We start from the raw sequence: 23,925 nt of genomic DNA, 5'->3' as shown, positions 1-23,925 counted from the left end.
ATGCCCAGTATGGTGTAAGGGGCGGGACTTGTGCTTCCCAGAGGGTGGGATTAACCTTTTCCTGCCTAGTGTGTGGTATGCATGCCCCGTCACAGATGGTTTTCGCGTCAGTTACATGTTTCCTTTTGCTAGGGATCACAGTGAAAATTTCTTTCCCTGTCTTGTTTTCAGCTTTTAAGCTGATTTGGCCTGCTTAAGGCATCAGAACAACTATACAAGATTGCTTTTGTCCTCTTGCCAGGGGCTAGTTTTTATTTTGTTTTAATTTATTTTAATTACTTTATTTATTTTGAGTGGGCAAGTAAAATAACATCAAATTTTCATTATCAACATCAAGAGTGAGAAGATTTTGGTCTGGCAGAGTTTCATGATGATTTTGCAAGGCAGCATGAGGAGAAGTAGGAGAGTTGTGTCTTCCTGTCCCACTGTCATTGAGAGGCAGGTAGGGCCCAAGCTGATCACTAGGAAAGATAATGGCTTGCCTAATGCTGTGACCAAGTTCTCATCATGAGATTTGGTGTCCATTCTCAGGCCTGCCAGTCTCCAAGGACATGTTTGGTAGTTCCCTTCTAGCTAGGGTGGAAGGATACCAATCTTCCTCACTCTGACTTGTGGGGACTTTTTGCTCAAAGGTTTAACTTTAGAGTTTCTATACGTTTAATAAAGATGTGGATTTTTTTAATACTGGCAAAATACCACATTTCTGCCTGTGTTTTCATTCGCATTAGCCTGTGGATTTATTTTGGTATTTTCTAAAACCTTAAACAGTGATGGTTATAAGTGATTTTGAGCTTGTCCACACTGTCCCACAGTTTGAACTATGGGAGTGTGAATAGCAGTACACCAAAGTGCTGTGCTGTAACACCCTGTGTGGACGCTTTAATGTAGTTCTGTTTGAAGAGGATTCCGTTAACATGAACTAGGAACCTTTTAGTTTGTGCATGCTGCATTCACATGGTGAAGTTAACAGTGCAGCACTTTGGTGCACACTATACAACCCTGTAGTCTGAACTGAGGGGCTGTGTAGACATAGCATTTATTTCATCTACTCAGCTTTTTTTCCACTTCTCTGTTAGGGTTTAAAAATGTCTCCATTTAATCTCAGTCTCATCTTCCAAAATGCCACCTGTTGGCTTCTCCTTTGCCTTATCCTGTGAGCGGGGGTCGGGGGCTCACGTTCTACATCTTCAAGCATTCTTCTCAAGTGTGTCTTCCAAGCTGACATCAGCCTTCTGCATGTATTCTTTCAGTGCCTTGAACCACCTTTTTTTAGATCTTCCTGTAGGCCTTGTCCCATGATGACTACTAGCTCTTTACCTTCTGGCCAACATATCACACATCTCGGCATTTCAAATGACCCAGCCATCTCAGTCCACACTCCCTCTTACTTCACTGCCATTGTACTTCTGTTTTTCATTTTTCAGTGTGAGGATTCATTACATTGAGCTGAATTCATCCCTGTTATAATTTAACCTTTGGCATTACACCAGGCATGAATTTGGCCCATTGTATTTTCTCATTGTGGAATAGGACTGACAGAAAGGGGAAAATAAATATTGCTGTTACTGCTACTCAAATTCTCAGCTGCAGAATGAATCTCTCAACTCATGGAGCATTGTAGTGTTCTAGTATCTAAAGTGGATAGTATTTTTGTTTAGTGAAGATTGAACTCAATTATAAACCTCTGTATTCTTGAATTTATAGCACAAATCATAGATTATTATTAGGGTTGGAAGGGACCTCAGAAGATCATCTAGTCCAACCCCCTGCTCAAAGCAGGACCAATCCCCAAATGGCCCCCTGAAGAAGTGAACTCACAAACCTGGGTTTAAGCAGGCCCAGCTCAAACCACTGAGCTATCTGTTTTAAAGCATATTAAGTAGAAGAAATTTTAAAACAGTCTGAATTTTTGGGGTCAGCCAAAAAAGGTTTTAGGTTAAGATGGTTGTTGCAAAAGAACCTAACTTGGATATTTGGCCTGATCCAAAGCCCACTGACGTCAATAAGAGTCTTTGCTGGCAATTATTTTCCATGTGTCGTGTATTTAGAAGTTTAAAGGATTAAAGAGACACTAGATTTTTTTTTTCAAAATAATTCTTTTGACATTAAAAAATACTTGAAAGTAGTATTTCTTCCACGAGTAGTTTTGCCCTTTCCCATTTGGTCAATTTAAATATTTCTGTATGTTTTTTTTGTCTGAGTATCAGTAGTTTTATAAATACATTATACCATATCAAATCTAAACACCTACCTTGTGCTGTTGCCAGGATCATGATTTCAAACACTCAAAAGATGGAAATGAAAACACTGAAGTTCTTGTAGTGATTTTAAATTAAACATGTTCCACAATCTGTCCATGTTATACTATTCATATAACAACATCCAGTAATATACCAAAGTACAAATTTAAGAGAGACTGGAAGATACCATTGCTGTGAAGACATAACCTCTTTTCCCCTGACTTCAGGGTTGAAAATTATTGCTCAAAAGCTTTGAGGTTTACTTTCATATTTTAATTTTCCTAGTTTAAAAATAACAGAATGTTAAAATCTTTTAAGAACTAGATACACCTCTTGTTACTTTGCAAGCTGAACAGTTGCAGAGTTACCAGCTTTGCATGGTATAAGCTCTGCTCTGCTGGAGGTTTATGGTGTTCCAAAAGGAAGAAACTCTGGGTGAGAATTTTTGGCCCGCTACATACTATCTGTGCCACTTTGGAAGGAGAATGGAATGGAATGCTAGATCTCCCTCTTCTGACCATGCAGGAAATTCACAACCAGACTGATCGACCCCTGAGTAGTGAGAAAGGATGTAAGAAACCTCTCTGGCCTAGTTGCAATCTTTGCATGGTGTTAAGGGTAAAATTCTGACTTAATTGAAGTCAGTGGTAAAACTTCCATTGGCTTCGGTGGGGCCAGGATTTCATGCAAGTCCTCTTCTAACTAGTGCCATAAGAGCGCACTCTAGGGTGGGAAGGAAATGTTTACCTCAAGACAAAGATTGAGGGCAGTCCTGAGCTAAAACTAAGAACCCACAGACTTCTTTTTTCTGGGAAAATTTGAACATAGTTATCAGTTCACCTTCATTTTGTGTCTTTTGATTGACGTATGTACTGACTGTTGTATTGTCATGTGAAATTACCACAAAACAGAGTTTGAAAAAGAAATACATGCTTAAGGAGACCCCATTACAGGGTAATGGCAAAACTAAATAATGAAAGGGACATGACCTTGGGGGAGGGGAAAAAAACTTTAATAGAACATGTTGAAATATTTTTAAGGTTGAGGATTTAAACCTATTAAAAGCACAAGTCTTGAACTAAGACTGGCTTAGCATCTTTACCTGAGTCCCCTTGTACTCTGGCATTGCAGTTCTTCAGCAAATGGTTCTACGCTACTGGGCAATGCTGCATACTAGTGAAATAATAAGTATCTATTTTGATTTTGAAAGTAGTAGAAAAAGGTGCGTATTCAAAGCTCTGAATTATGAAAATGAAAATTATGAAAATGAAATTTAATTAAGTAGCTGCTTTCTCCTCCAACAACCAGCAGAACTGAACTCCCTCCCAAACACAAAACTCCCATCCCCCATGAAGATCTAACCTTCATCAAACCAGTTTGCATGAAAAAAAGCCGTACTTGTGATAAGCACTTCATGGACATATCTTTACATTGTGTTGATGCATTACAAGGTTAAAGATGAGTTATGTGTTCTCATAAGATGATTTGACTTGAAATAATTTTCTGTTCAATAGGTGATTAAGGAAAGTGGCCCTCCACACATGAAGAGCTTTGTTACTCAAGTTTCAGTAGGAGAGTTTTCTGCAGAAGGAGAAGGAAACAGTAAGAAACTTTCAAAGAAACGTGCTGCAATGGCTGTTTTACAAGAACTCAAAAAACTTCCGCCTCTTCCTGTGATTGAAAAGCCAAAACTTTATTTTAAAAAACGCCCCAAAACAATATTAAAGGTAAGTGTTTGTATATGTCACAACAAGCAATCTCTTAGGAAATCATAGACTTATTAATATTAAAGATAGAAAAGACCTATGAGGTCAAATAGTCCATTGTGCTGCCACTTCCTTGTTCATGTCATTACATAGTTATTTGTATAACTTGAATTTTAAATTTCCCAAGTATGTTGGGATTTTCTAAATCCCAACAGTCATGGCTCTAATTTTCATTTGTCATATTTCATTTGTGACAAGAAAGAATGCTTTTCTATAAATGTATCAAATGTATTTGCCCAAAAGATGTTGTCCACTTACAATCTGAAGATGTACCATTATAGTCAATTGGAGGTCTTCCATTGATGTCAGTGGGGCAAGGTTCATAAATTCAAAGGCCAGAAGGGACTATTGTGGTCATCTAGTCTGACTTCCTGTATAGAACAGATCTCTCTCAGAACCCATGTTGCTGTGTATTGAGGAGTATCTCCTAACAATAGACAGAAAAACAATTATCTACTTCACTCTCAGCTCTCTCAGTAAAGCCCCCACATGGTGGTAAAAAAGTTCTTTATAATAACACAGCATTGCAAGGACTGGTTCTTATTAAGAAAATTAGTCTCTCTAGTCACCTATTTAAAATATTTTCATTTTATAAAAAAAGTGATGTTTCTTATTTTTTCATGTTTATTTTTAAAGCTTTATTTAAATATTCAGTATAGGGTGTTACAGTATTTGTAGATAATCCATGTGTTCATTTGCTCAGTGGTTGATGGTGCAGTGTGATTCAAGGTGATAGCTGTTGATCTGGTACATGTGAAGTGTCTTTATTCCCTAACAACTGATATCTTTATTCTCAAAATATTGCAGTACTCAAATAATTGTGCACTAGGAACCCAGACATTGTCATAGTAATATTGTAGTCTCTTATGTACAGAAAGAACACGTTGCAGCTCTAGGAATGCCTTCCTCTTTTTAAGTTAGATGTAAGATGTTTGTTCACATTTTAGCTATATCACCCATTTCAACTCAAGTTTCAGGTTAGAAATAGATTTATCTAGCACTGATACAGGTATATCTTCGTGTCTGTACCATATGGTATATTAATATAGGTTTCTCTGAGCAAATAATATAGTGCCATAACTCCAGTAAGCAAAGCGTGGATTCCTTGGAGGCCACTGTCGCAGTTACCACTAATATCCAAGAGAAAACATTCAGCCAAATGTTTTTTGTAATAGGACAGCAGTTCTCTCAGCAAGTCTTTTAATCAATTATTGTTGATACTTAGGTGTCCTGTTTCATTAGTCATTATTTTGTCTTATTTTTGCCCACATAGTTTTATGTTTTTTTTTTTTTAATTAAGATGTCAAGTGCTGAGACAAAGCAGTCCAGCTGCTTCAGGCTTAGCTTTTAATGCATTCATAATGTTTACAAACAAACATGAGTAACACCATTTGGGTGTGAGGAAAGGCCACGTAGTCTCCGACCACAGCACTGGTCCTGAGATAGTGCAGCAGTCTGTCAATGACTAAGAAGACTGGTTCCAGTTGATTTTAGCAGCCTCAGAATATTCTATACATTCTTCTAACTTGCTGTCCTGAAAATCTCTTAAACTACTGGAAGGTCAAATATTTACTTCGTGCCCTTGGAAGATAGAATCTGTTGTCAGTGCTCTCAGATTGAAGGAGACTAAGTCACTATTCCCTGGGTACAGCTTCAATCTATTTGATTGGCTAATCAAAGATAGCACCTTGGAAAGAGTCCAAAGTTCTGTTCACATCACCATCAAGTGGATCTCTTTATACGCTCTGCAGAAAACTATTTAATTACTTACTGCATGTGCCTACATCTAGGTTAGAAGTGATTTGATAACACTCTTCAGGTCTCAAAATCCCATAAAAGATAGACCAGTTCCAACCTTTAGTGGTCAAACCCACGAATGGCTTGTTGAATTTGAACTATCCCTCCATTACAATCTTCCCTGTGTCATAGGATATTAATAGGCTTCTTACTATACTGATTAAGCTTCCTTTAGAGCCTCTAGATTCTTGTGAGCTCAAGTTTCCTAAATGGAGTGTTTATTCCTGGTGGCAGTAGATTTATTACTGCTTCTAGGATTCATGAGCTTCAGTCCACAGTGACTGGTCCTGTTTTGTGCACTCATCCTAAATTCCTTCTGAACATGGGGCCAGCTTGAGTGACCAGCTTTGCATCTGATCTAACAAAGGCTGCCATGTGATGTTCTCTACACACATTTATGAAACATTACTGATTAGCCTTAGCAGCATATAAATACTCAGCTTAGCCTGTCAGCACTTCAGTCCAGAAAGAGACTTTGTCAGTGGCCTAAATTCATTTTATTTTTTAGGATACCATTGTGGGTTGAAGCAGTTAAACCTGATTCTCCATTGAGTAATTATTTACACCAGTGTAAAGTGAGTGCAAAATTTTGTTTTGATTTGTAGCCTTTCATATTCATTTTGCACTGTATAAATGACTACCCTGGCTGCAGGGCAATGGAGAATCAAGCCCTTTATGTCTAGAGTACTTCCCTGCTATTACATGTAGAAACAAGCCCTGAAGATTGAAGAGATACATCATAAGTGCTGTCTTCAGAGAACTATTACATGCAAATAATTTCTTTTCAGAATATTGTTTTTGGGGATTAAATGATCCATGCTTGTCTCTGGTAAGTTTAAAAAAAAAAACTCCTCGGCTAATATTTCTGAGGTTAGTGAGGGTGGAAAAAATGCATTTTTCCTATTTTAAAGAATTCGGTCCATAATTCCTTGGTTTGATTTAGATAGCGCTACTGCAAAAATGTCTGAAATTTGAATTCTGGTTTGGACATAACAAGTAAAAAATCCCACAAGCCTAATACTACAGGAATTACGGGAACAGCCACCTTACTAGAGCTTTATAAGGTATGCAAGCTGAATAAGCAAATAAATTTAGAGAGCGCAGCTGAACTTGGGAGCTGCGCAAGCCACATATTACAACTGCTTTTACATTTTTTTCCTCTTTTCATTTTTCTTAAAATTGAACGCTGGGATTTTCAAAGGAGTCTAAGGCCTGGTCTACACTAGAAAATTTGGTCAGTTTAACTATGTCTGTCAGGGGTGTGAAAAATCTACATCCCTGGGTGGTATAATTAGGCCAGCCTAAGTCCCCATGTAGACAGCACTAGGTTGATGGAAGATTTCTTCTACCAGCCTAGCTGTAGCCTCTCATGGAGGTGGATTACCTATGCTGATGAGAGGATCCTTCCCGTTGGCATAGGTAGTGTCTACAGTGAAGCGCTACAGCACCAGTGCTGCTCTAGTGTTTTAGGTGTAGACAATTCCTAAGTTAGTTAGGCTTGGTCTACACTAGAAAGTTATAGTGACATAACTAAGTCAGTCAGGGGTGTGAAAAAAACACACCTCTGATCGATGTAGTTATGCCGACATAACCCCCAGTATAGAATCAGCTAACTCAGTGGAAGAGTGCTTCATCAACATAGCTAATGGTGTTCGAGAAGGTGATGTCACTAACAGAAAAGCTCTTTCTGTATTTACGCTGCAGGGCTAGACCAGCATAGCAATGCCAACATAGTTTCCGTAATGTAGACATACTCAGACACCCAGTCCCTGTTGAAATTCAGTGGGAGCTAGGAGCCTAATTTCTTTGGGATCCTTGGAAAATCGTTGCCGAAAAATATTAAGTGCAAAAACCTAGCATTTATGCAACATTAGGGCTGCAAAGTCAAGCTTCTAAAAGACAGAAAATTTGAAGGATTAATGTGGCTCTGGCAGTAGCGCTCCCGTTTTGACAGGTACTGCCCAGCTATACTCTGAATAGGGTTAGAGGACATGATTATAAAAATGTATAAGCCTCTTCTATGCTTTTGCTTCCACCGTTGCTATCCCTGATGGAGCTGGTAACATATATGAGTCTGATGCTAGGCAGTGTAGATGCAGACATTAACAGGATTTGCAGTGTGGTCAAACCAACCTTAATATTAAGAATTTCCTAATTTTTGAGTACCTGAATGTACACCCTTAGTGTAATAAGGCAATCTGCCTCTTTAATAGGCTGAGGGCGGGAGGGACAGGGAGCAGCTGATCCCACCCCAGAGAGAAGCCCGGCAGACTGGTGCTGGGATCAGTTGACACAGCTGATCAGTATCTTGTGATTGGCCCATACTGTCAGCTGAAATATAAAGGAGGGCTGAGCCATGAAGGTGGGTGGGGAAAGGGTAGGAGAGAGGATACTCTCTGACAAAGAGCGCAGGAGGCGGCAGGCGGAGCACTCTCCCTCAGCAGCACTGGAAAGGGCCCTACCTGGTAGCCACCAGAGGCCCCCAGTGTAAATCTATAACTAGACTGTTGTTCGTGTTCCTTTTTTGTCTTTGTCTTGCTTTGTTTGGGAAGACAATAAACAGAGCCCCGAAGAAAGGAACAGAAACCTAATCTGGATGTGGCTGTCTGTCTATCCCCAGCTAGTGACGAGGGGTACCAGCCTGCACTTAATGACTACATTTAATTTACCTGTTTCTTTTATTTAAATATATGTAGGCAAGAAATGTATCAAAATCACATTCTTGCCCTCCTGATATTTGACAAGCTGATTCCCAATTTTAGCACCAGTATCGGGAATCTATTTTTTACAATTGCACTTGTGCTTTATTTAACACACTCTCCATTTTGCCTCTGTCTGGCTCACTGCCCACACAGCTGTCATGGAAACTGCCCTTGTGCATGACATTGCCCTAATTCTTCCACCTACAGATTCCCAAGCAACTCTAGCTATACCATGGATGATTCACTGCACAGCTCTCCTGATATGCGCGCGCTCTCTCTCTCTCTCTGTTCCTTTCTAGTTGCTGGCCCTCCCTTTATGTGCCTTACCATATGTTTATTCTTACTTGAGACATTCAGGTGATAGCACGATAGTGTGTATTTATATATATAATCCAGTTTTAAATTCTTCTTCTCTATTCTGGCACATGCACCAACTACACATGGCATTAGATAAACTTTTTTGTGTCTTAATATTTGCCCCGCACATCATGTCAATGCATGTGCTCACGCGCATGCGCGCGCACACACTGTTAGACAGTTGTTTTTGGTAGCTGTCTGCTTTAAATAAGCATTTTTGTTACATGCAGTTACTTAGTAAGTGGATTCAGAGGCTAGACTAGAGAGTTTAAACTCCAGTGTTTCAATCTCAGCTCATTATGCAACCTTGGACAAGTCTAAGCAAGAGGAAGACCAAGGACAGGGTAGGCCCACTGCTCAGTGAGGAGGGGGAAACAGTAACGGGAGACTTGGAAATGGCAGAGATGCTTAATGACTTCTTTGTTTCGGTCTTCACTGAGAAGTCTGAAGGAATGTCTAATATAGTGAATGCTTACGGGAAGAGAGTAGGTTTAGAAGATAAAATAAAAAAAGAGCAAGTAAAAAATCACTTAGAAAAGTTAGATGCCTGCAAGTCACCAGGGCCTGATGAAATGCATCCTAGAATACTCAAGGAGTTAATAGAGGAGGTATCTGAGCCTCTAGCTATTATCTTTGGGAAATCATGGGAGACGGGGGAGATTCCAGAAGACTGGAAGGGGGCAAATATAGTGCCTATCTATAAAAAAGGAAATAAAAACAACCCAGGAAACTACAGACCAGTTAGTTTAACTTCTGTGCCAGGGAAGATAATGGAGCAGGTAATTAAAGAAATCATCTGCAAACACTTGGAAGGTGGTAAGGTGATAGGGAATAGCCAGCATGGATTTGTAAAGAACAAATCGTGTCAAACTAATCTGATAGCATTCTTTGATAGGATAACGAGCCTTGTGGATAAGGGAGAAGCGGTGGATGTGATATACCTAGACTTTAGTAAGGCATTTGATACGGTCTTGCATGATATTCTTATAGATAAACTAGGAAAGTACAATTTAGATGGGGCTACTATAAGGTGGGTGCATAACTGGCTGGATAAGCGTACTCAGAGAGTAGTTATTAATGGCTCCCAATCCTGCTGGAAAGGTATAACAAGTGGGGTTCCGCAGGGGTCTGTTTTGGGACCTGCTCTGTTCAATATCTTCATCAACAATTTAGTTGTTGGCATAGAAAGTATGCTTATTAAGTTTGCGGACGATACCAAACTGGGAGGGATTTGCAACTGCTTTGGAGGACAGGATCAAAATTCAAAATGATCTGGACAAATTGGAGAAATGGTCTGAGGTAAACAGGATGAAGTTCAATAAAGATAAATGCAAAGTGCTCCACTTAGGAAGGAACAATCAGTTTCACACACATAGAATGGGAAGAGACTGTCTAGGAAGGAGTATGGCAGAAAGAGATCTAGGGGTCATAGTAGACCACAAGCTTAATATGAGTCAACAGTGTGATACTGTTGCAAAAAAAGCAAACGTGATTCTGAGATGCATTAACAGGTATGTTGTAAACAAGACACGAGAAGTCATTCTTCCGCTTTACTCTGCGCTGGTTAGGCCTCAACTGGAGTATTGTGTTCAGTTCTGGGCACCGCATTTCAAGAAAGATGTGGAGAAATTGGAGAGGGTCCAGGGAAGAGCAACAAGAATGATTAAAGGTCTTGAGAACATGACCTATGAAGGAAGGCTGAAGGAACTGGGTTTGTTTAGTTTGGAAAAGAGAAGACTGAGAGGGGACATGATAGCAGTTTTCAGGTATCTAAAAGGGTGTCATCAGGAGGAGGGAGAAAACTTGTTCACCTTAGCCTCCAATGATAGAACAAGAAGCAATGGGCTTAAACTGCAGCAAGGGAGATTTAGGTTGGACATTAGGAAAAAGTTCCTAACTGTCAGGGTAGTTAAGCACTGGAATAGATTGCCTAGGGAAGTTGTGGAACCTCCATCTCTGGAGATATTTAAGAGTAGGTTAGATAAATGTCTATTAGGGATGGTCTAGACAGTATTTGGTCCTGCCATGAGGGCAGGGGACTGGACTCGATGACCTCTCGAGGTCCCTTCCAGTCCTAGAGTCTGAGTCTATGAGTCTGAGTCTCTTCATTTACCCCACTGAATGAAGAGTACATTAACACCAACAATAACACTTAACATAGGCGCTTGTGAGGATTAACGTCATTAGATGGATTGCTGTAAAAGCAAAACATTGTTTTAACCTGCAAAGCTTCCTTTTTTTTTTTTTGTCATTTTCAGCATCACTAAATAAAAATATTGGTAGGGTGAAATCCTAGGAGATGTGGGAGGCTTATACTGCTGCTAACCTGTTGTAGTTCCTGAGTGAGGAATGGCAAGGAGCTGTGCAAGGGCACTCTGCAGCCTCCAGTGCACCATGAGCAAAGCTTCATAGTGGTATGCTATGTGAGAGGGGAGAGAAGACATGGAAGCAGGGGCCTGGAGCATGGTCAATGACTCTATGCTGCAGATCCTCTAAGCTATAAAAGCAGATGTGGGGATTGGTAGCCTATAGCTCCTAGACAAACCCATTTTCTACAGTTGTGGACAGCCAGCAGACACACACTACTTGCTACAGTTTCAGCCTAATGATTCTGGTCTTGAGTCCCATGATCAAGTGACAGTGCAGTTTTGTTCATTTGGGCATGCTCTCTTGTCTAGTATATCACTCTGAGAGGACAGCATAGAAAAAATCTTATTCAAAGAACATGCAGTGTAATTGTCGTACTGGCATGTGCTGAAATAACTTGGGTTTTTTAAATCTGTTTTAGACTGGTCCAGAATATGGTCAAGGAATGAACCCCATTAGCCGCTTGGCTCAAATCCAGCAAGCCAAAAAGGAGAAGGAGCCAGAGTATATTCTTCTTTCAGAAAGAGGGATGCCTCGTCGCCGAGAGTTTGTTATGCAGGTATTGTTGGATGTTATGTTAGGAAAGATTCCTTTATTCTGTTGTGACCAAGCACAAGAAGAGCAATGGTGGACTATAAAGCTGATCCCATCTAACATTGTTTAGCCCTTTACATATCATACAGTTAAGCAGCAGGAGTACAAAATTTGCTGCTAGCCATTTTTTAAAAAGGGCTGTTTGACCTTTTCCTTTCTGTAGATGGAACAAATCCAATTAGATGTGTAATCCCTTTCTAAAGTGATAGCTATTTTCCCTCTGGTGTTTTTGCTGCTTTTGAAGTAAAAAGAACAGGAGTACTTGTGGCACCTTAGAGACTAACAAATTTATTTGAATATAAGCTTTCATGGGCTACAGCCTACTTCATCGGATGCAAGAATGGAACATATAGCGAGGAGTGTCATGCCCTCTGTATGTGTATATATATCTCCTCACTATATGTTCCATTCTATGCATCCGAAGAAGTGGACTGTAGCCCATGAAAGCTTATGCTCAAATAAATTTTAGTCTCTAAGGTGCCACAAGGACTCCTGTTATTTTTGCGGATACAGATTAACGCGGCTGCTACTCTGGAACCTTTTTTTTTTAGTGTTGTTCTTATCTCACCTATTTGTTTTATTCCTTATTTTACTGTCTGTTCATGATTTACTTTGTTTTTGTTTTTTTCCTTTTCTGCATTATCTGACAAAAGCTTTGTGATGACTGATGGATGAATTTAGAAAGATCAGAGACTGTAATACAAATAAGTATCCACAGCAATAAAGGGCCGAGGAGAGTGCTTCTCCCCACTGGGGCAGCTCCAGAGAGAGGCACCTCTTCCCGCCTACGTGACCCTTGATAGCCTAGGTTGCCCAGCTTAGAGGGAACTTAGGCCGTAACCCATTAAACTTATGTTTTCACTGAACTTAAAAGCTTACCTTCATGTTTTCCCATCTTGCCCCACTTTCTCCTTTTGCTCTAGAATTGCATTGTTACCCTCAAAATTTAGTGGCCTTATTTGCAAAGTGTTCAATACTATAATGAACTCTCTTTAAACTAAAATGTTAATTTTTCCCTTCAGTTTCCTTATTTGAGAGTTTCCATGAGGTCCTTAGAACTGTGGTTTCTAATTTTTTTCACATTGTGTAAGTCTCAGTCTGATATGGTTCTGTGTACAGTCAGAAAGGGTGCTATGAACTACAGATCAGTGTTTGAGAACAATTACACCTTGAATTTGGACTTGCTTTGTAGGCCACCTCCGTACTTTAATAGTGAAATATTTGGCTTTGGGGGAGAAAAATACTTTACACTAGACTGTGTGATTCCTTTGCCTAAGAAGACTCTTGTGAAAGGGGGAGTTAAAGTAATTCTGTAGCCCAGCTGCCTTTTTATGGGTGTTCATAAACAGTGTAGCCTAAACAGGGACTTTTGGCTTTGCTTTATAATGCTTTCACACTAAAATGATACTGCTTTTTTTCTCCCACCAGACGTCCCAGTGGATTCATTAGTGCATGCAAAAAACTTATCTAAGTAAAAAGTCTTTTGTATAAACTACTTAAACAATGTTTTCATTTGATTTAATTGAATGTGGAAGTAAAATATCCAGAGATAATATGTTCATTTTTATCTGTCTCACAAAGAGCAAGTTTAGATGTGATGAAATGGATCCAATTACTTGTCCTGAACATTACATAAACAGAAGAAAACCTCTGATGACATTAGTTGGTGTTCTGTTCCCAAAGTTAATTTAGGAAAGCTCGCTCTTTGTAGTCAGACCTTTAATCCTTGATAGAGGTTATAATAATAGCCAAACCAGTTTTACAGGTCTGAGAAATAGCAGCACATTGATTTATTGTGCACTATGCGATAAATTATCATTTTGTCTCGCCTCATTAAGGTTCTTCAATTTTATTACATACGAGCTCATTGTAGTTTGGTTAGTTTCTAATCATGACTGCAAAGTTAACTATTACGTCAAGCTCCAGATTTCTGTTTTCCATAATTTTGGACCTTTTTGCTTAATTATACCTTCTTCAGTTTGCAGAGGATATTTAGAGCATTTGCTTGTTTCTGTATGTACAGTAGATATTTAAAACCAAAACAGGATAATTTAAACATATTTTTGTAAACCAAGATTTATTTAATAAACAAGTACATGGAAAACATGTTGACTTTAATTAACAAGATTTTTTATTTCTTTTTCAAAAGCTGATATTTTAGAATTTAAAAAACAGTAATTTTTGAGATATTTGACCTGTGAAATTTTTGTTTGGATTGTTTAATGAAGTAGATTATTACTTCCTAACCATTGTATATACTTTTGCAACCATACACCATTTTTGAAACAGGATGTGGCAAATAAAATTACTGAATGCACCAAATAAAATATAGGTATTGAAGAATTGTGAATGACCTGAGAGTGAACAGAGGACATTTGAGGGACAGTAGTCATAAACTAAGAGCATGCAGCTTGCACAGTTTATGAATGGCAGCAGAGCCCAAAGACTAAATTACAGTGTTATGTTCTCTTTGTGGACATCTGTTGTTTGTAATATGTCATTTTTATTTTGAAGTTTTAACTGCCTTTCCTATGTGGGGCTTCTTGGTTGGCAGGAAATCCTTTATATTGTACAGACCACACTTCCAATGAGAACTCAACTTTTCAGATAATGTGTTGATGGAAGATCATCCAAGGGCACAGGCATAACTGTTGAAGGGGAAGGAGAGGGTCGTGCCCTGCCCAAATCTCCCTTCCCACCCCGCTCCATGATTTCCATTCCAATATTGTTTGCCCTATAGCTAGGGAAGATAAAGATGAAAAGCGTTCTTCCTCTTCCCCCAAAACATGCAATGCTCTTTCTGTTAATGTCGATTTAATTTCCTCTGGACCAAGCCATTCTCATTGGGAACTTACACTGGCATAGCAATGTCTCTCAGGGGTGAGAAAAATCCACACCTTGGAGAGACATCGCTATGCCAGCCCAACCACTGATATAGACATTGCTAGGTCAACATAAGTAATATCTACATTGAAGCACTACAGATAAAGTCATGAAGGATAGGTCCATCACTGGCTGTGAGCCAAGATGGTCAGGGATGCAGCCCCATGCTCTGGTTATCCCTAGCCTCTGACTGCCAGAAGCTGGGAGTGGACAACGGGATGGATCACTCTATGATTGCCCATTCTGTTCATTCCCTTTGAAGCACTTGGCACTGACCACTGTCGGACAACAGGATTCTGGGCTAGATGGGCCATTGGTCTGACACAGTAGGGCCATTCTTTTGAGATACCCATATTTCCGCTTTGCTCTGGCTCCTAACGATGCTGATTAACTTCTGGAGGGTTGCTGTGGCCAGTACATCCTGCAGAGGAGGAGGAAACTCAGAAGCTATATCACTTCCTTCTCCTGGGGGGAGGCAGGAGAGAGAGCAAGAGCTGGGGGCGGGGACATCAAGGGATGCAGAGAATAGGGGCAGGAGTACGCAGAGCACAAGGGAAGACACAGAAGGGCACAGGCCTGGGACGCGGAGCACACAGTGCAATACACATAACATTCACAGTCACGTACAGACACTCACGCTTTTATGGTATGAGTGATGGGCATGGTGTTTCTGGGACGAGAGGCTTTTAGAAAGAATGGAAGCAAGTTTGTCTATGGAACCAGCTACTTGTCCCCTCCCCTCAGATTTTGGTAAAGTAATTAGTCCAATAGCCCCCTCTCAACTTTTTTTTTTGGTTGCACCTGTGTCCAAGGGGCTGATGCAGCTGACTGTACATCAACAGGGTTGTTGCAATGTTGCAAATTTATCAGTGATTGTGAGCAATATTTTTGTTTAATTTTAAAAGGTCAAAATAGGCAATGAAATTACTACTGGAACAGGCCCCAACAAGAAAATAGCTAAAAGAAATGCAGCAGAGGCGATGTTGTTACAGCTTGGTTATAAAGCCTCCACCCCTCTTCAAGATCAACCAGAAAAGGTGAGAATTGATCATTGTGTGGCTCAAAATCCAGTTCCATAAGATGCTGAGCTCTTGCAATTATCACTTTGCAGGAACTGGTGCAGCCTCATTAAAGCCAATTGAGTTGTGTGGCTGGTCATATTCTTCCTTTAGCTGCAGCTGCATAACGTCATTGGATGGTAACTGCAACCCTTTCCTCTGCAAGTGTAATTGAGGACAGAATATATATGTACGTGTGCATGAATTTCATGTTACCAAAATGCTCCTCTTTCCTTTTCTTCCTTTGTGTCCACCTGTTAGGATATTTCTTCCTCTTCAGGGTTCCAAATCTTGAATAGATCATTAACTTTCATGTATGAAATAGTTTTGATTTTTTTGGCTCATTTACTCCAAACAGAAGCTACATTACAGAACCATCTAATAGTTAGGGTGAGCAGCTAGTTTGACTCAAGAACTGTACTTTATAATGGTGTATCACATTCTTGTGGTTGCCTCAGCATACACTCAAGGCAAGTATCTATTTATGCCAACTTACATTTCAATGAATTTAAAAGCATGCTGGTGGGGGTTTTTTTGTTTTGTTTTGTTTTGTTTTTTGCTCAAGGGCAACCTAGTTGTTGGACAAGAAAATGTGGCTGTACCAATTTTGTTTGGAGCCAGAAAGAGCCACTCAGGAAAGAGATCTTGGAGTCATTGTGAATAGTTCTCTGAAAACATCCACTCAATGTGCAGCGGCAGTCAAAAAAGCAAACAGAATGTTGGGAATCATTAAGAAAGGGATAGATGATAAGACAGAAAATATCATATTGCCTCTATAAATCCATGGTACACCCACACCTTGAATACTGCTTGCAGATGTGGTCGCCCCATCTCAAAAAAGATATATTGTAATTGGAAAAGGTTCAGAAAAGGGCAACAAAACTGATTAGGGGTATGGAATGGCTGCCATCTGAGGAACAATTAATAAGACTGGGACTTTTCAGCTTGGAAAAGAGATGACTAAGGGGGGATATGATAGAGGTCTATAAAATCAGGACTGTGTGGAGAAAATAAATAAGGAAGTTTTATTTACTCCTCATAACACACGAACTAGGGGTCACCAAATTAAATTAATAGGCAGCAGGTTTAAAACAAACAAAATTAAGTATTTTTTTCACACAATGTAGTCAACCTGTGGAACTTCTTGCCAGAGAATGTTGTGCAGGCCAAGACTATAACAGGGTTAAAAAAAAATAACTAGATAAGTTCAGGGAGGATAGGTCCATCACTGGCTATTAGCCAGGATGAGCAGGGATGGTGTCCCTAGCCACTGGTTGCCAGAAGCTGGGAATGGGCGACGAGATGGATCACTGGATGATTACATCCTCTGTTCATTCCCTCTGGGGCACCTGGCATTGACCACTGTCAGAAGACAGAATATTGGGCTAGATCAGGGGTTCTCAAACTTGGTTCGCCACTTGTTCAGGGTAAGTCCCTGGTGGGCTGCAAGACGCTTTGCTTACCTGAGCGTCCGCAGGTACGGCTGCTTGCAGGTACAGCTGCTCACAGCTCCCAGTGGCCGCGATTCGCTGTTCCCAGCTAATGTGAGCTGCTGGAAGCGTTCTTATAGGTTATTTCTTAAAAGCAGATTGTATTGAAAGCGTGTTGTAAGTTCCTGTCTCAGTGATATGCTACTTAGCAGAACTAGAGAAGGAATTTACCTAAATTTTGGGATGAGGAGAAAAATAATATTTTCTGCTGGTCAGTGTGTTTATAGTAAGTAAACTGAGGCATGAGACTAATATTCATTTTCAGCCTCATGTTATGTGCACCACCAAGTCATTTAATCCACCTAGCTATTTTAATTGCAGTTCAAAAGCCTACCCAGTGAACAATAAGTTATTATGTTTCACTTGTCCAGACCAGGATTTTAGTTATTACAAAGAGTTGGAGAATAGGATTTGTTTTACTGGGGCTAAATTATCATCTGCTATGAACTGAGTTCAGAGCTCCCTGCTATTAAACAATTTATTTCATTAATTTTCTTTAAAAATGCTTTTTGTTCATATCTGACCAAATTTTCTGATGCGATAATTTATACTATAATTAAAAAAATGTATCTGCAGACATGTAATTGTGCACATGCATTGGGTAATTGCATGCTCAGGTACTGGTTTACCCATCTGCCTATTTCCACAGGTGCAAATTAGGTGGTGGAGTTTCAGAATTTAATCCTTAAGGTTTTTATATGGAGTGTGACTTTCCTTCAGAGGGATATGTTTAAGATTAAGAGTGTCGCTTTAAAAAGATAGCTGATTTTCTCAAAAGAACGGATTTGGAAGTTTTGATGGTTATAAATAGAATCTCCTCTGGAGATGTGCAGGTCCACAACAAATAAAGATTTTTTTTGTACTTTAAGGAGTCATGTCCATTGATACTGTCATTCAGAAGTAAAAATCTGGAAAGAAGTACCCTTGTAAAATCATTTAAATGCAAATATTGTTCCTTTCTTTAATTATATATAGTATGACATCACTATTTAAAGGGACTCTTTCAATAAGGTAATTTTATTTCAAAGTTAAAAAGATGGGACAACGAGATTTTCTCCCATTCTTTCTCCTTCCTTTGGTGAATTTGGTTCTGTTTTTTTACCATAGTCTTCTCCCATGAATCCCCCCTCTTTTAGTATATATTTCACCTTATAGGCTCTGTTCCTTTTTTAGTTCTTTAACTCGCTCCTGGACTTCACCTCGTCTCTTATTCCTGCTTCTAGCCATGTATTCTCTGTTCCTCCATCTGGGACTTACCTTCTTCTACTTTCCCTTTTTAAGTCGTCTTCTCCTCATCTTCTTCTTTCTCCTTCCAAAGCAATTCAGGCCTGGCCTAAAAAGGCTATGAAGACTGCTGGTGGCTGCTTGTCCCTTTCACTTGCACAGGAGGTGCCCTAGGCTCAGTGTCCCTCCCCCTTTAGTACTCTTTTGGCTACATAGCTAACCCAGACATGCATACGTGTGCACTGTTGCCTTCCTTAGCTGAGTAATGTGAGTTGAGCAAAAATCCTCACCATGCATGCCCAGTATGCAGTTTTTAAAGGCTCATAACACACTCAAATCAAAACAAGTGTTCTGGTGAAAACTGGAACTTCTCCACAATGAAGGGTATTTCTCAGCCAATTCCAATGTTTTAACTCCCTGCCATTTTGGCTGAAGTACTTTAAAAAAAAAAAATAAAAAGGTCAAGCATATTTTTAATAATGGGAGTGTGTGTGTGTGTGTGTATGTATGTATTTTAATCATCTTGTCAACTGTCTGGCCTATTTTTGCTCAATTTTTCTCGAAGAATTCACCATCAGGTAAAGATAAGGCCTGGAATTCAGCCCAAAGGATGATCATTTTGGAGAAGGCTTGCAAAAGTGAAAAAAAGGTGGTTAGAATGGAAACCATTATGCAATCTTAACTAGGAATTGACACTGCTGCTTTGCTATACTATAATTATTAGCTCTTTGCTTGCAGGTTAATGCATTCTGTTTGAAAAACAGGTTTACTATGTACTCTGCAGAAGCAGATGTCTTGAGATTAGCAGGAAAAAAAAAGATAAGAAATACAATATTCTACTGTTATTCTGGACATAATGAGGAAATATGACACTGCATATATAAACTGAAGATGTAAACTACATTCTTTTTACATCACAGATTTTATAAAATGGGAGTATTTAATATAATAGAACACATTACCTAATGTCCCCACACAGTAAGGGCGTAGAGGGAGAAGAAAATATCTGCTTATGAGAACTAATGAGAGTGTGCTGCACTGCCATGTGGGAGAACTGGATTCATTTCCTAGTTCTTATCTCTCCTTTCCTAGGCAGGTATGTTATTGCTACGGGGCAGTTTGATCAGCCTGTGGCAGGGTGAAACTGCCTCCCACCACTCAACCACCTTTGTATATAGTTAAGGAGCAACATTGCTTGGTCTGTCTCACTTCCTCTTTGGCTGGAAGGAAGGTAAAAATATATGTATGGGTTGCAGGGGTGGGGTTCCTCTGGGCTCTGATAGAAAACAGTTACATTAGGAGAATGTTATGGTTGTGAAACCCTCTCAATTTAATTGTCAGTCTTCTAAGATCTAATTCTGAACAGTGCATAAAAATCCTAATTATGGACAGTAACTTGATGTTGTTTCCTCTCATGGGCTCGCAGTAGTGTGTTCTTCAGATCTAGATTCAGTGGTAGATTTACAGTCCCTGTGTTCAGGGGGACATGGTTGCTCCCTCTCTAATCTCTTGAGGGCACCTGGTGCCCCAAAGGAAGCAGCAGATCTATGCTAAGGGAATGGAGGGCAGTAGGGAAGCTACACATAAAGGGGTTTAGCAACAGGCATGCTACATGTACAGGTGCTGTGGATGACATTGAGAATGTCTGCCAGTGATCCCATTGGCAGTTCAGCTCCATGTTATCCCCAGCACTCCACTCTGCCTATAAGATACAGTCAGGCCCTATGTTAGCAGTGTGATAAATTTGTTTTGGAAAGCTTGTCTAGGCTCCAACCTGTGTCAGCTGTGAAGAAGCTAACAAAAAACAGAAAAAGAAGGAATCCAGCTTGCATAATATAATTTAACTTATAGTCTTGTTTTCTTCAGTGGCAGGAGTTTAGTAGTAACATTATTACTAACGTGACAGACGCGTTTGCAGTATATCACGTCAGGTCTAGCCTCCTCTCTTCTGGAGAGGTGGTAAAGAAACTAAGGGCTTGTCCTTCACTACCATGTTACATTGATGCAACTGCATTGGTGCAGCTCCGCCGCTGTAGCGCATCTGGTGAAGATGCAGTATGCTCACAGAAGAATGTTTTCCTGTTGGCATATTTACTCCCCCTCAACATCATGATGCAGTGTAGGCACTGCTTTAAGTCAATGTAACTTACATTGCTCAAAGAGGTGGCTTTTTCACATCACTGAGCAATGTAACTTACATCGACTTAAGTGGTAGTGTAGACAAGCCCTAAGAGCTAAATTAAGTCCAGCACTCTGGGGGAAAAATCTCTTCATGCTGCTTGAAGAAGCAGTGTTCTTTCTGCCAGCAGCAAGTCATTCTTATAATACAGTACACTGGTTCTCAACTTTTACCATATCATAATCCCATGTTACAGCAGAAAAAAGTTTTAGGTCCCCTTGTCTCATTATCCTTGAAGACTAGTCTGGTGGTTGTGACTCCCTTAGATCTGATTGCAAGCTCCCAGGTCTAACACATAGTAAAGTTGTATCTCTACCAAATGTTTGTTTCCCTAGAGCAATCTTTTTTAGGCACCGTAGCAATGTTTCCTCTTTTGAAAGGGAGTCATTCTGAAGATTTTTCATCTCCATTCGTACGATAAAAAGGGGGCCTGAGAAAATGTTCATTCTCTAGGGCAGTGTTTCAGTGTGCCTCACCAGTGGAGATAATAGTGGAAGATGTAATATAAACAGAACTCAGGAATTTCTTCCCACCATGTCATCCAAGCTTGCTCAGTATAGGTTAGACAATATGATGGTAAAAATACTTGAGCTCGCTTTGCCTATACTACAGCTTCTACCAACACCAATGGGGTTATGCTGCTGGGGAATTATGGATCCCAATTTTTCGAGTGCAGATTCAGCCATAGGAAGGAGATGGTGCTTGCAGCATTTTTATTGAGGAGACACATGATCTGCACTTTTGGGAGGGAAGCAGAGTGGATTGCTTGTGCAGAGTAGACACAGGCAGAATGGATCAGGAGGGCACTCCAGCACAACAATCTGAAGCAGCCATCACTGCCGCTTTGCAAAGGTACGGTATATTGCTTCCAGGACTGATAGTCTGGCTTTCCTCAGTGTGGATCAAATGAGTCTCTTAAATTTCCACGTACATGGAATTTACATGGGCACAGTGACCTGCACAGCAGTGCCTCCTTTGGGCCATGACTAGGTAATGTAGTTTGTCTCTGGGAGGCAGGGAAGAGATGTGGCCTTCGTCACATCTCCAGCCCACTGGCCATGCTAATTTCAGACCATGGAGCCCTGCTGGTTGTATTAGCTGGCCTCTCCCAACTCGATGCTCAAGAGAGCACTGGATCTGTAGTGTAGCTGGCCCTTAGGCAGAGTGCTAAAAAAGAAAGAGATTCCCTGCCCTGTACTCATCTCACCAATCCCATCTCACACAGAGAAAACCAGAATTTGACTCTGGGGATGGGATCAGGGAGTTGCAATATTTTAATTTTAACCAACTTTCATTTCTGCCGCTTCATTGCTTCCAGAGAGGTCCGTTCACTGTAGGTGACATTAATGTGAGACAGCTGCACTGAAGATGACTTACTGATGCATGGAATTCTTGTTAAACTCCCTATCATGGTGAAGTTAATAAACAGTAAAGAGAAGAGTGAAAGGGGAGCTGGAAATGTTAGCATCTCTAGTTTCCATTTTGTGGTTATGATCCAGATTCGTAGCAACCCCATTCTGTTGTAACATAGAATACTGAACACAAAGCTACCTACAGATGTCAGATGGCCTATTAATTTAAACAGCTATCTGTTGCCTTCTTTTCAATGGGTGTATGTTACTCTTTGCTGCATGATGTGAATTGAAACCCAAACCATAGAAATCCTGTGGCATTCAAGTGTGGAAGGAGATGACTAGTCTGAAGGAAAGACAACTCTGCGCTCGCATCCTTCCTTCTCGTTGTGTATCTGCCTGACTTCATTAATAGTCTCTATGCTGGAGCTTGGTACCCCATAGCTGAAGAGGTGTGACTGGGGAAGAATAATCAGAACAGCTGCTCTACATGGCGTGTTCCCCTCTCAGGAAAGCAGAACTTACGATGTAGTCTGCATTATAAGTTAGTGCTACCCTAAGCTGCAGTAACTCCCCCTTCAGGGCCCTAGCAGAAAATGAGGAGAGAGAGAGCAGGTAGGAGGAGATGGAGGCCAGACAGTGATAGCACTGTTGGGCAAAGAGGGTTCTGCGAATGCTGCAGGTGAGGCAGGGAGACCCAGATAAGCTAAAATCCTCAGGATAGGACTCTGCCATTGTCATAAATCTCAGCCTTTTGGGAAAATATGTTACCCTGCCTTTTGGCCATTTCAGTTTACTGCCATCCCTGCCTCCCAGAGACAAACTACATGACCTAGTCATGGCCCAAAGGCGGTACTGCTGTGGGGGCCACGGTGCCCATGTAAAGCCATATGGAAATTTAAGAGATCCATTTGATCCACACATTGAGGGAAAGCCAGACTATCAGTCTTTGAGCTGATTGTGAGATGGAACACAGGCTGTTGGTAAGCTAGGACTTGTGTCTTCACGTTCACATAGAAATCTGGAACGTTACAATTGTGAGAGCCTTAAGAATGCCTTATCGTTGAAGTTATATGTTTATTCATATTTTCAGAATAGGAGTGAGTTGTTAAATACCTAGTGTTAGACCCTCTGGCCTCCTCAAAATAGCTATCTACTGACACTAGCAACTTATAATGGAAATTGGAGTAAATTAATCCTGATCTGGCGTAATATTATAAAATTACAGTAGTTGTCTTTTGACAGTTTTACAGCTTCCTCCACAAAATCTGATTTTGACTGCTGGCTAGATATTGGGTTAGATTGGCCTATTCCAGCATGTGAGTTCTTAAGTTGAAGGCTAGATGGTGCCATTTAGGCACTCCACTGGCCCTGGGGAACTTGTGGAAGGATTGTGTCTCATGGCATTTTGTTTTAAATCTGACTAATCAAACGTTAGAGAGAGAAGGTAGGTGAGCTAATATCTTTTATTGGACCAATTTCTGTTAGAGAGACAAGTTTTCAAGCTACGCAGAGTTCTCCTTCAGGTCTGGTAAAGGTACTAAGAGTGTCCAGCTAAATACAAGATCAAATAGTTTAGCGTAAGTAGTTAGCACACATTTTAAGGAAACTACATAGGGATATCAACAAACAACTACAACCCATACTTGATGATAATCTCATCCTGAATAAAATCTTTCCTGCACTCCCACTTCTGGCACTTCAAACAACCTCCCAACCTCTCTAAGTTCGTCAGAAGCAAGCTCCCCGCAGACCAGGACACACCAGCTCAGAGTGACACCAGACCCCACCAGAATGACAGATACAAAACTTAGAGACATATCTCCACTGCTACAGCGATCAATACCCACCACAACACAAATACCCACAGCGATCAATACCCACCCACAACACACTATCACAACAGGGGGTGTACC

At 40.3% G+C, this 23,925-nt stretch overlaps 1 protein-coding gene across 11 annotated transcripts in view; it reads left to right on the top strand.

Moving 5' to 3' along the window:
- STAU2 (staufen double-stranded RNA binding protein 2) overlaps positions 1 to 23,925 on the top strand; it is a 217,662-nt gene that overhangs the window by 66,305 nt on the left and 127,432 nt on the right. For all 11 annotated transcript variants that reach the window (XR_007772627.1, XM_050940896.1, XM_050940895.1 and 8 more), the window contains 3 exons: positions 3,755 to 3,967; positions 11,651 to 11,788; positions 15,612 to 15,743. Coding sequence is in view for 10 of the 11 variants with exons in the window: in XM_050940896.1 (XP_050796853.1) it covers positions 3,755 to 3,967; positions 11,651 to 11,788; positions 15,612 to 15,743 (483 nt within the window). In the remaining variant the exon portion in view is untranslated. The remainder of the gene's footprint in view (positions 1 to 3,754; positions 3,968 to 11,650; positions 11,789 to 15,611; positions 15,744 to 23,925) is intronic.

Source organism: Gopherus flavomarginatus, chromosome 2, assembly GCF_025201925.1.
Source record: "Gopherus flavomarginatus isolate rGopFla2 chromosome 2, rGopFla2.mat.asm, whole genome shotgun sequence".
In the NCBI taxonomy this organism is placed as follows: domain Eukaryota; kingdom Metazoa; phylum Chordata; order Testudines; family Testudinidae; genus Gopherus; species Gopherus flavomarginatus.
This window is presented reverse-complemented; position numbering and strand designations above follow the sequence as displayed.